At 36.8% G+C, this 13,019-nt stretch overlaps 1 protein-coding gene across 2 annotated transcripts in view; it reads left to right on the top strand.

The window, feature by feature from the left end:
* UNC5D (unc-5 netrin receptor D) overlaps window positions 1-13,019 on the top strand; it is a 176,260-nt gene that overhangs the window by 124,799 nt on the left and 38,442 nt on the right. The window contains exons 8-9 of one of the 2 annotated variants that reach the window (XM_069800947.1): window positions 6,335-6,367; window positions 12,495-12,680. In XM_069800947.1, the coding sequence (XP_069657048.1) occupies window positions 6,335-6,367; window positions 12,495-12,680 (219 nt within the window). The remainder of the gene's footprint in view (window positions 1-6,334; window positions 6,368-12,494; window positions 12,681-13,019) is intronic. The other variant, XM_069800948.1, reaches the window with a different exon arrangement.

Genomic DNA, 13,019 nt, shown 5'->3' with positions numbered 1-13,019 from the left:
AAATACGTGTACCTCAGCTGAGACATTAAATAAGATTTTGTTTGGGTTTGGAGAGAGGAACACCTACAAGTCTTGCTATATGTCTCTAACTACTTAAAAGTTTCCAGGGTTACAGAACAGCTCTCCAGCTCCAAGGTGTCAGGCAGACAAGCTTCAGTGTTCAAAAGGATATAAATTAAATTCAGACTTTTAAAACATGGGGAAGAAAAAAAAACCAAAACAAACTAGTGAGAATATGTGAGCGCTGCAATTCATTCAGCTTTTGAGGACCAATGTGGTGATCACATGATGCTTTCTGAGGTCTTTCTCCCTCCTACACACTAAATGAATGCCCTTCCCTGCAGATGGCTTGATAAATCCAGAATCCATTCATGTGTGCAGATTAGCATATCCATTGGAAGACTGTCAGAAGGATGCATTGAAAGGGGCATGAAAAGATGCAGCTGAGGTCTGCACACTTACCACTATTTGTGACAGTCATGAGTTGACTTACCATATAGTTGGCTCCTTCTGTGGTCTTCATCAAAGTTAATAAACGGTGGCCGTATTCAGGTCACTGCTTCCAAGAAAAGCCTTAATGACACTACAGGGTGGTAAAGATTACCTGTCCTACCTTGAGAATAATATCCTTTCATATTGTGTCATTGTGTGTCAGTCCTGTGTGTCATCTTCCATGCTGCACTTATGCTTTAGAGGTAGAGGAACAAACACAGTATTATGCTTATTTTGGTAGTCTGAAAGCAGCACGTGGCCTGGGGAAGAGCTATGGTTATTAAGTACTGAGATTCATGATACGCATTTTATTTGATGGTGATGGCTTCACTCCATGTGGGAAATGACTGAAACTCCTCGAGTCCTTGTAGGCAGCACAGTCGGTTTCAGACACAGACCGGGCCTCTGAGCACTGCTGTATCAACAAGAAGGTATTGTATCACATGGGCTTTTGTTGCTGGCTTCTCTAGCTGTTAATCTCTCCTTTCTTAGCCTCTCACTCCGAGGAGCTCATCCAGACACTGTCTACAGGCAGGTTTCAGAATGTCCCTGTCGCGCTCTGTATGGTGGTGAATTATCACTTTAATATCAGTGCGAGTCCTTCTCAGATGTCACAGAAGTGTGAAAGGTTGGTGCTGTGCTTGCCAGCTGTCTTTCGAGGACTACCTCTGATATTTACTGCTAATTCCAGAAGTGCATTTTCAGGAACTATTCTAGGATAAAGCCCTCTGAATCTTTTTGTATGAACGAAGGTTTCACGTACTGGTCAAATGAAATGTGTTACTACATATGGAGGGAAAGGGACTGGATGTTTCGAGTTCTGTTCACAGACATGTTACCAGTGCAATGGTTGATTTTTATTTTTTTTTTTAAATGTGTCTGCGTTCCCTAGAACAAGACTTTTTCATAGTAAGAAATATTAAAACTGCCTTGTAAAATTCTCAAGGGTAAACTCTGTATGTGTTGGTGCATTCATTCAGTGTTCTATGCCTTTATTGAAAACTTGCTTTGTTAGTGACTGATTTCTCTTAATGAGCAACCTTTACCCCCAGTACAGGTCACCAGTGCTGAACTCTGAATAAGGCATTCAGGATCTAAATCTGTATGGCTTGCAGCTTTAGTAAGAAGCTTGTGTGCAAGTCCCTTCAACAGAAAGAGAAAAGGGGGTAGGATGTCAGCTGGTCCAAACAGTTCACTTCATCTCAGAGGGTGTATGAGACAGGGGGAGAGGTTGGCTTTTTCCAGCAGATACAAATGTAGTAGTTTTGGCTGTGGAAAATAAAGCAGACTGCCTTCTGAAAGGTCTGCAAAGAAACATCAAGGCTGTAAGGAGCCAGTTGCCAATTCACATTCCTTCTCAGAAAACAAAATAAATTAAAAAAAAAAGAAAAAAGACATCCCATGACAGTCATATCACTGATTAGACATACTCATACAGTGCAGCCAGAGTATTTATTTTTTATCTTATTAAATTTAATGCCTATAAAAGATGTCATATTGACAGCCCTGGAGACATAAATTCTCTGTTTATCCATAGAATAGAGTATGATAAAGTATAGCTTCTCTGCTATTGCTTTACTTAAGCTCCTCTGTTAATGTGCCCTATTAAGAACTCCAATAGCAAGCACTGAAAGAAAGCCCTTGCCACCAAATTATTTGATAGATGGGCTATTGGAATAGTTACAGCATGGCAACTAACTCAATAATTACCTGATGATGATGATTTTCATTGTCTGTCATAAGTTTTGTATAAAATCAAGTTCTTTGGCTCAGGTACTGTTCCTCTGCTCTATGTTTGTATAGCCACTGGTGCAAAGAATATTATTATTAATGAACCCCAACTTACCTGACTCATCACACTGCAGTAAAAAAGAAAAATGCCCCAACAAGTTGAAATCAATTGAACTAGCACAGGATTTCATCATCACCTTTTCAGAAGAATTGTAATTTTTCTTTGCCATGACATTTAGAATCACTTTATAGATGCAATTTTAAGAAAATGTAACTATTTTGCACAACTATGTGCAAACAGAAGTGAAGTAAACAGTGTATGACTGAAAACAAATGTCTGGAATAGCAAAAGCTTTCTCTTTCAGAAGCAAATCACTTTTCTACATATGGGACTTAAAATGCTCTTAATAGATTTAAAAGTTCTTAATACATTATGTGTAAAGAACCTGCCTTCTTTAAAATAAATGGATCACTATGGGTAAAAAGATACAAAAAGCATTTTTTAAAATATGAGTAAATTTTGTACAGATTTAATCAACTTAGTGTCAGCTGTGGAACACAAAGTGTAAAATATAACTTCGATGTTAAAAGGAACTATCAAATCAAAATCATTTTACAAAGGGTAAGTGGCGTAAGTAGTAAACCCCAAATTTTATGATTGAAATGAAAAGCCTTTTAAAATCTAAGCCTACTAGGGATGCATATGTTGACATCAAAGCAATACTATTTAAAATTAACAAATTCTCAGCTTATGCTGAATATCTGGGGGGTAGAGGGAAATCTGCTGCTGCTGGATTTTCCATGCAGCAGTCTCATTGGGTAAAGTATTTCTATTCCTTTTATAGGGTGAGATGGGAGTTAGGGAAACTGTGAACTAACAACAATAGTCTAAAATTAATCCAAAGACAAATATAATGGAAGATTTCTCTCTGTTGCACACACCAGCAATTTTTCACCTAGTATGAGATCAGAAACTGATCTCCAGGTGTTTTGTGGGGAAGAAAATCCATTCCAGTGTAATTTGGAGTTGAGCATGCTGTCAGTATTATCCTTCATATGCAACAGTACTTCCCTGGAACTGAGTAAGCTAAGTACTAAAAGAGGAAGCTAAAGCCTAGTGATATAAAAGCTGTTACTGTTAGGTAACGAGTGGAGCTGACATCAGCTCTGGCCTACATGTTCTTTGTGTTTTAAATAAGCTCGTCTCCTCCTTTTGCTGTGATGAGTAGTACCAGGAGTGTGTGTTGGTTCTCAAAGTTGAATTTCCATATGCATTCAAGTAGACTGAAGTATTAAGTGTCTCTTTTTTCTTTCATCTTGGAGTGTGATACTATTACTCCTTTATAGGTCGTGCTGTATGTATATACTTGTGTCAAATTATTTTTAGGACTGTAATTGCTTTCTCAGCTAATAGGAATTGATGCAATTACCCTATTTTTAAAAAATCTTTTTCCCCTGTTCATCTTCCAATATGTGCCTTTTCTGCTCTGCTTTTCGTCCCATGGGGAACTGGGAAGGAAATGCAGTACTGTGCTACAGAAAACTAATCTCTTGGAGGTTATTTATCAGGCACAACTTGTTAACTTTGTTCCTTTTGTGAAGCAAAAATAGAAATGAAACATTTCTTTGGTTAACAAATAAGAACTTAAATGAAAGTAAGGATGAGAACTTAAGATGCCAGGAAAGCGTAGGCCTGATTCTGAACTGGCGGAAAAAATACTAATCCTTAGCATGAATTTTCAAATTTGGAGTCAGTAAATGAAATGGTGATAAATGAGGGCCTGCTCTCAGGTTCTTTATTCAGTCCCTGACCAGAGAGGTTAGGAATAACACAACGATGACACCCTTCCATTCACAGGAACATCCTTTTTCTCGCTTTGGTTTTTAATTTTCTGGATGGACCCAGATAGTCCAGTCCTTAACTGAGGAGCAACTGAAAGTACTTTTCTTTCAGGGAATTTCTTCTAGGAGTTGTAACAATTGAATAGATGCAAATTTATATGCAGAAGAAAAGTAGAATTATTTTTGGTTTTGATATATACGAAAGATTGCCAGGCCTGCCAAGTTGGGAGACAGAGATTGACTCAATCTGAATGCAAAGGCCACTTTCACTCAAGATAGTCCTAATAACTTACTAGTTTCTTGCATATTTGTTCTTTCACTGTTTATTCCCTACCAGTATTGTTGGTAGTATACTTTTCCACAGTGGATTCCTCCCTATCTTGCAGAGGTGAAAGCTTTTGCTTTGCCTTAGTAAAAGAGACGGTTTTGTAGAGTTTTTTGTTTTATCTATTTGCTTTAAAGCTATTTTTTATAACTTCAAAAACTATTGATTTCTTTTCCCAGTTCCCCTAAAAGAAACAAACAAGTAGGCCATAAGCAGATGAACCACAAACATGTTTTTACTAATGCACCATATATCACAAATAATTTTGTTTTCCATTTTTCAACCAGCCGTGATACTGAATATTGCCAAGAGGCTTCTGGATCTAGCAATCTCACCAGTTTATATGGCAAACGCATTTCCATTGTATTGCAGTTTTCTGTAGCTAGCACTATGTCAGCAGCATGCAAATGTTTGTTTCCATTGCAAAGCTCAAGTCTGACACTATTCATTTGGTGTTTACGTACATTACTTCCTACCAAAAATAAAAACAACCTCAAGAAGAAAAACACCTCCACACCTTGCTTTTTGGCAAAACCAAAATCCAAGAATCTTTTGGGTTAAGCATTATTAAACCTATCATTTTCACAAATACTAAAAATAATAGAAGGTGCCTAATAATCTATTTGCTTACATTATCACATAGTAAAACACTAAGCTGAACATCTTGTACCTTGATGTGGTTCTGTTAAGACTGTTCTTTCCCAGTGTAGATCATAGGATTGCAGTAACAGGGACTGTGCTGATAACTGACGTTTAGAGGTAGCCAGTACCAGATCCTTCACACAAAAAGAAACCCAAAAGATAAATCAGTGAACAGCTCAGTCAAAGGGAATTTCCTTACAACACAAAGCACCTACAAAACGGATATAATCTTATCTGCTTAAGGATTTATATCCCACATTTTATTGTCTATTAGATTAGTCTACTTCTGCTGAACTGCTAGCCTCTGTTGAATTGTATAGAAATAAGTACATTACGTGCTGTGTTTTGTTTTCTTCAGGCAACCTTTCAACAAAAGGTATTGGAATAGTTGCTTAAGTTAGGCAGACTGCCCAAGAAACTAAGGGGTGGCAGAATTACCTTAAGACTACATTTATTGAACATGCAGAGGGCAGCCTTGGGACAGTCCCAGCCACCCCACACAGAACATGAATTTGTAAGCAGGGTCTTGGAAATTGCAGACGTGTTCCCTCCGGACTGCTGCACTGGGACTGGCATGCCCGGCAGGCTGCTTTGCTGCTGTGGTCACCTATAGAGTCTGTACTCATGCAGTGTGGGTGCTGCACAAGCCTGAGTCTCCCATTTTCTAAAGATTACTTTTTCAGATACTAGGTTATAAAGGATAACTCAAATGCTTATTACGAGGGAGACAGAGAAGTCTCATTTTTGAGAGATGCACTACTGTATAAACCTATTTTACAATATATTTGCATATGCATGGTAATACATTGATTCTGTATGTTCTTTATATACACATATAGATGTCATTACTGATGTATATTTAGATACATAAATGTGACCATATTTTATGTTTTTATATTTTATAAATTACTTTGTGTCCATCAGTAACCTTTCCATATGTCAAACATACAAAGAAATAATTAAATCTTAACTGACTTTCTTTGCCAAGTAATCCACTTCAAAATATTGAACTTTCTTATTGATGAGATGTATAATATTCTAAATAAATGCATCCAATAAAGCTAACAAATACTTGAATTAACCAAGTGAGAAATTACTGCAAAGAAACATCCTGAAATAAATTTAGGGGGAAAAAAAAAAAGATGGAGGGAAAAATATGGACAACATAAAATATTCATATTGTCAGCAAACAAGCAGAAAATGTTTCATTTATAGAGCTAGACAGAAGCGATATAGGAAATAGATATGCTCCATGTAAATTTATTAAGTGCAACTTTCTCTCTCTCTCTCTCTCTCTCTCAGATAAAAAACCTCTTCATGAAATAAAATCCCAAAGTAAGTTATTTTTTTTCTCTTGTAAATATGATTTTTCTCATCTTCTCTGCCATTCTGTTTTATTTGTTTAGGAGTGAAATAAAACTGAAGGTTATATGAAAGGCTTTCACATCTCCTGAAAGCATCTTCTTAGCAACTTTGCCATCATAGGTTTTGGACTAGAAGTAGAAAAGTCACCATTCTTTAGTAATTTGTGTCTGACTGGGAGCGCTTCCTACAGGCATGCTTATCTTGAAATTGATCTCTTTAGGACTTGTAACTAGAAAAAAAAAAGAAATTAATATAGGAATTTGGCTTTCTTGGCTCAAATCTGGTTCTGCTAGTGTCTCTGTCTTACCTTGTTCAGCTCACTTCAGCCTTCAGTTAGCAACTGGTAAAGGGTGTTTATTTGCTTTACACTGTAAAGAGTCTATAGATATCATTTATATATGCTTTTGGGGGGCTTCCATCCTGCACTCTTTGTTTTTTAGTCTTAGATTGCTTTCAGTGGAATTCTAGTTATAGAGCAACACATTTGGAGTGAATTGACTAACTGAAAGATTTTGTTACAAAAAAGAAAAAAAAAAACCCAACCCACAACTTCACCAAAATCACAATTTCCATGAGGCTTGTCTCTTCTAAAGTGAAGACATTGCTTTTTTCTTTCATAAACCATACACAAAGTTTTGAGGATTTTTGCTTAATTTTCAACAAAAAAATTGTCTTTGAATTTTGACAAATAGATTTATAAACACATTTTTTGTTTAATTGCTTTGAAGGACTTAAAACAAGAATCCACCTGTACTGAGAAGTAATGCATGCAATTGTTTATATCTTCTTTGAAGACAGATTCTTCTATTAGGTATTACAAAATATGTAGGTTTTAAGTCTGAGTATTCTTCCAGGATATAGGGGCATAGGGTGATCAGATTATTTGAAATTTTATGGAACTTGGGCCCCAAATCATTAGGAGAACATTTAGAAATCCTAACCTGACTGCACTTCCTTTGAGCTCACATGCTGTAGACTGCAATGTCAAAACACTCTGCAGCAAAATTTCTTGCTGGCTTGAATGAAGGCCATTTGGTTATCTGATCCCAGAGTATTCCTCTGTCTGATAAAACAACAAGTTGGTCAAGTTCAAATCCATCTAAACCACAGACAACTTCATAACTATTTACAAAGGAACATAACTAAATTGCAACAAAAATGTGATGCAATAAAAATAATAATTATAGAGAAGCACAGTTATTGTCCAAGATGGCTACAGCTCTTGGTGAGTGAAAAGTGTTTGGCTTTTTAAAAGCTCTCAGTTTTTAATATGATGTAGTTATGTAGGGTGCATGATAGCCACCCAGCTTCACCCATTAAACGTAGAAAATGCTTGCGTAGAAAGAAATGAATGCATAGAAAGCTTGTGTGAGAATATTTCTCCTTTATGTTTCCCTAAGTATTTCTAAGGAAACACAAAATCAAGTTTAGATAGTTCAAAAATGTGCTGTGGTTGCCTTGGCTGCTTAAGCATTTTTAATTTTGTCTTGTCTTTGTCTCACTGGAATCATCTCCTAACTGGTCACGTACAATTCATCTGTGTCATAACTTAGCTCAGGCAATTGATATGTTTTTGTTTGTTTATATGCACAGTTCCCATTTAATTAGAGAATCTTGAAAGAATATCAGTCAAATCACTTTATTTTCTGATTTATTAAAAAAGTAACTTTAATGGAATTGATTTTGGCACATAAGATGCCTAGGAGAATTAAAGGGTTTCTTTATAGCTGTGGGGTTAGAAACATATGCTACAGCTTGTTGCTATTCAGCTAAACAGGAACTTAGTTTAAAACTGCATGAATCATCATTGATGCAAAATCAAAGTCAATTATGAAGATAATTGAGAAACAACCTGTTCTACTAAATAACCTCTTACATGATTCTCTGACTTTTGATCCTCGGTCTCGAAGACTGGCTATGTGAAGAAATGGGCTTAAAATTGCTAAGGGGTACCAAAAGTGAGAGTGACAGAAAACTGGGGGAGGACGGGAAGCTGGAGAAATCTTTCAAATCTCCTAGCAAACTCTAACGGTAGACGGGGGAAAATGTATGCCCTGCATAGCTCCTGGAAAGCACTTATTGTAAATGAGATAATTTAATCAATTACATTTCCTAATGTACTAAACCAAATGTTTCATTTTCTGCTCCTGCACATCTTAAATTATCTTCAGGTGCTTTATGAAACTTAATCATAGTTAATAGAAACTTCATTACCATCAAATGTGCTTTCAATAAACGTTGTGTAACAGTGTCAGGAGGTGGAGTGAAATATAGGCTACAATTACCACAAACATGTATCCTGTAACTGAAATGTATAAGAATTGTAGTGCTTTACAAGAGTCCCGACCTCCTCTGGGCTGGGAGGATGCAGTTCATTAAATAGTAATTGGCTGACTATAAATGTTTTCTTTTTTAGTTTGTTTTTCACTTTTTTTTTTACCCTCTGGGAAAAAATAAAAGCAGAGAATTACTCTGTTCCCCAAATTTGCCATGCTTTTCTTTTAATTTCTAGTCTCCCCTAAAAGGAATCATCCATAAGAAAAGATAGAAAGATGAAGAGATTAAAATTACTGTAAAAAACCCAGTATTTTTTTCTAAAAAAATACTAACATCCTAAATAAAAATGAAAGTCCTCTTTCTTAAGCAGTTGTGTTCCACAGGAACAATTCAAAGGAATACCATGTCACTCTTGTTTTACTCTTTTAAGATAAAGCTATTTAAATATTTGCTAAACTCTGAAAAGGATATCCTTTTCCTCTGCACTCTATGTGTTGGTTACTTTGGGTTTGTGGATGTTTTTTTTCCCTTGCAATGGAATAATTATGGGAACACTTGAATAACTTCCAGGTCTTCTATGAAACAGGACAATGACCTTTTTATTAAAGATAAGGAAATTCAGAGACAATAACTGTAAGAGGTTTTAATCATATAATTTATATAAAAGTATCAAATTCAAGTTCTAGGGATACTTAAAAGTATTCACTAAAAAAGAAAAATTCTCTCCAGAAAAATTTTGCTTGAGTCAAAGTGTTTGCATTTTTTTAAAATTCTGTATTCTTGCTCTCATCTTTGACCCATGTCCAACAGTCTTGTGCAGTTATAAAAGTATGAAACTTAAATTATCTGACATCTGAATTGATTGAAAAGAAGCAGCTAAACTATTTAAGTAGATTTAGAGTAATAAATTGTAGTTACTCACAGGTGAGAACTTGAAGTGTGTTTTATATTCTGGTTTTGATGGTGAAAGATCAACTCCTATATTTGCTACATACTGCCATTATGGTGGCAGTAATTTTTTACTGATAGGTTATTTCTGCATGTTTCAGACTTTGTAATTTATTATCCCCAAAAGGTAGAAGAGGTAACTCAAATTTTCAGCACTTTTCCGTTTTAAAGTAATGATCAAAATAGAAGAATTAAAGATACTTTATGGTAAAATAACTACCAGATCACTATGGTTCTCTAGAAAGGAAAAGAACCCACTTGCTATTAGGTTTCTTCTACCACTGGAGATATATAGCATTCTTCCTCTTGGCTTATTCATTGTACTAATTAACCACAAAAATTAAGTCAACAATAGAGTTTCATAATTAACTCCCTGTAACAACAAAATACCTTGGGAATAAAAAATTGGAAGAAATAGAAATTTAATTCGTTTCTATACTTTTCTTTCTGCACCTGATACTAGAGAATAAAATGGAGGTGAACCAGTATGTGATTAAGGCACTGGATTGGGATTCAGGTTGTCTTGGTTAGATCTGAGGTACTCCCAGTCTTCCTTTGTGACCCTGTCTTTTTGTGTTTGCTTTTTCCATCTGGCATAAGAGAACATGGGCATCTCCCATTGTTAGTCTGATACATTTACACTGTCAGCTAACAGCTTACTTCCTAGAATTCCTAACTAACTCTGAACCTAAAATGCTTAAAATTATCTTTACAACATTTTCAAGGGGGCATCTCATGAAAAAAATGGAGAAAAAAAAGGCTTCAGAAAGAAATCTTTTTCTTTAGTAATTTATTTAGTAGAACTGTGTGGCAATTCTAATGTTATAAGAAGTTGGATAAGAGCTACTTACTTACAAGTTTATTCACTTGTGATTACTTGTTGTGACATGCCACAGAAGATGGATTTCTTCTGAAAGCTGATATTTGCATGGAAACTTTGTGGTGGTATTCCCCCCCCCCCCCCGCAAGTTCTAAATGTGTTAAAAATGGAAACCTTTTTCAGTAGGAGGTTATTTGAAAATTCAACAGAATTTTTTCAGAAGTATTTTCTGGGCTAAATAGCAGTTCTAGTAAAACATTTCAAAATGTTTATTTTGGGTTGAATGGGATGTTGGAATGTTGTATTTGGGGTTGACTGGGAACAGTTTGAGAATGGGGATGGAAAGGGTGTTTTCTATTAAGGACGTTTGAGCCAAAGTTTATTTTACTTTTGATTCAACTGCCCAACTAAAAAAATCAGTTACATTGCCTAACAGCAAATATCCCACGTGCTCCCGCCCACTTAAAGCAGTGTTTACGTACTTGGTTTCCTTGCTGCTGCAATTCATATGGCGTTTCGCTTATGTTAGAGAACAGTCGGTACTCAGCTATTGCGTTTGGCAGCTGGTGTGCCTTCCCAGGAAGTTCAGCTGCTTATATTGTTAGTTGTCAGACATTCAGTTTACATAGGAAACTGGTGAGCCAGGAAAATTAGCTTTTCTGATGCTGCCCATAGCTACTCATTTCTTTCATCTCAATGGTCTGAAGTTTCATGTTCATTTTAAAAATTCAGCTAAACTAAAGTTATCTGACTTTCTGCAGAAAAACATATGCACAACAGAAGCCTCCTCCCAAATAGTAATTAAGTAATTTCAGTAATTGGCTATTTATTAAATGCTGAATTTAACTTCCTACCCTATTTCTGTACATTGCAGTTTATTTACTGCTATTGAATAGTCTGGATTTCCTAGTTATTTTTTGTCACTGTCGTTTGTTATAAATAAATGCACTTTCTGTACCAAGTGCTTCTCACTTGACAGCAGAAGCGCCACATAGTAGGATAAGAGATGATGTATAGAGTGAATACATGATTATCTCTTCCTCTAAACTGGAGTTTGGCATTAAGGAACTAAGGACCCACTAAGTGTACTTGTCAAGTAATTTAATTTCATGGTACGTGGTCCCAAATCCCAGAAGATCTAGAATAGTGGGACTGGATAATTCAATTATATAATATCGCAGGTTTCATTTGGATTCATTCTTTCAAAGCAATGAATTCTTTTTCTCTACTATAAAAGTCTGAAGTGTTAGAAAACTTGGTTGTAAGCTTAATGCATGGGTGTGATCACAGGGAAGGTTCGGTTTCCAACCTATTTTTAAAGACTGAAGATGCTTGCAGGAGACCGAGAAGATATGTGGGATCTCCTCAGCCCCTCTCTATGCTGTGAGAGGATGGATTGTTCCTTCTTATGCTAAAGCTCACACAGAAAATAAAGAGCAGGGAAGGGGAAATCTTCACTAAGATTTTTCAGAGGATTCATAACCTTCTGGCTTAGCTCCAGAGTTCAAGCCTAAAACTTACATGTCCCTGGAAGGTAGCAGCAGATGAGACTCCTGCTGAAACCTAAAGCAGCCCTCCCTAGCTGCACTTGTTCCATGCCCTGCCTTTAAGGGTTGTATTACCATACCTTAATGATCTCCACCGGGCTGGAATGGGAAGCGATGGCATACCTCAGCAAGGAGCCCAAGCTAGCAGTGTGTGCTGATGAGGGAGAAGGCTCTTTAGTGGTAAGTGCTCTGACTGTTACGATTCCAACTCCCCCATTTTAAAAAAAACTGTGAAGACCATGATGCAAGTCCCAAAACAAAGTAAGCTCACCTATATGGAGTCATGCATCAGGAAATTTGCTTGTGCTTTCAAATGCTTGCTTTTCAGTATTCCTTTGTGCTCCACTATCCTGCTGTGATCTGCTCCACATTTACGTCTCAAGCTTTACTTCCCCGGCCAGGTGGCTGTGGCCTCATGTAATCCCCTTTGCTCATGGCCAGCCAGTGCCAGTCAGAACGTTTTCATGAGTGTTGCTGACTTGGTACCCACTTTTTCTCCTTTCAGATATTGAGACTGCCAGTGACATTGCCTTGTACTCCGGCCTGGGAGCAGCAGTCATTGCTGTAGCTGTGCTGGTGGTTGCTGTTACCCTTTACAGAAGGAGTCAGAGTGAGTACGGCGTGGATGTGATTGATTCATCTGCACTGACGGGCGGCTTCCAGACATTTAATTTTAAAACAGTCAGACAAGGTTAGTGTTGTGATTTCATTTTCTTCTCTCCAGAGCTCCTACTGCAAAGAGATGCTAAGCTCATATTCAGTGACTGGCTGTGGGAGGGCATTCTAGCTTATTGCTGAGCAGATGTGTTGAAAGCCAGAGAAGGTTAGCTGCAGTACAAGGAACACGATCAGGTGGTTAGAACTGTCTTTTACTGTCTCTGCTACTGATCTGTTGTGGCAACTTGGACAAATACATCATCTTTCTTGACCACACTCTTAAGTGCTTTACAAATACTGTCACTAGCTTCTACACTGAAAAAGCCCAAACAAACCAAATCAAATTAACCAAATCAAAACAAACCCACAAAGC

Source organism: Haliaeetus albicilla, chromosome 13 (genome assembly GCF_947461875.1).
Source record: "Haliaeetus albicilla chromosome 13, bHalAlb1.1, whole genome shotgun sequence".
Lineage (NCBI taxonomy): Eukaryota > Metazoa > Chordata > Aves > Accipitriformes > Accipitridae > Haliaeetus > Haliaeetus albicilla.
This window is presented reverse-complemented; position numbering and strand designations above follow the sequence as displayed.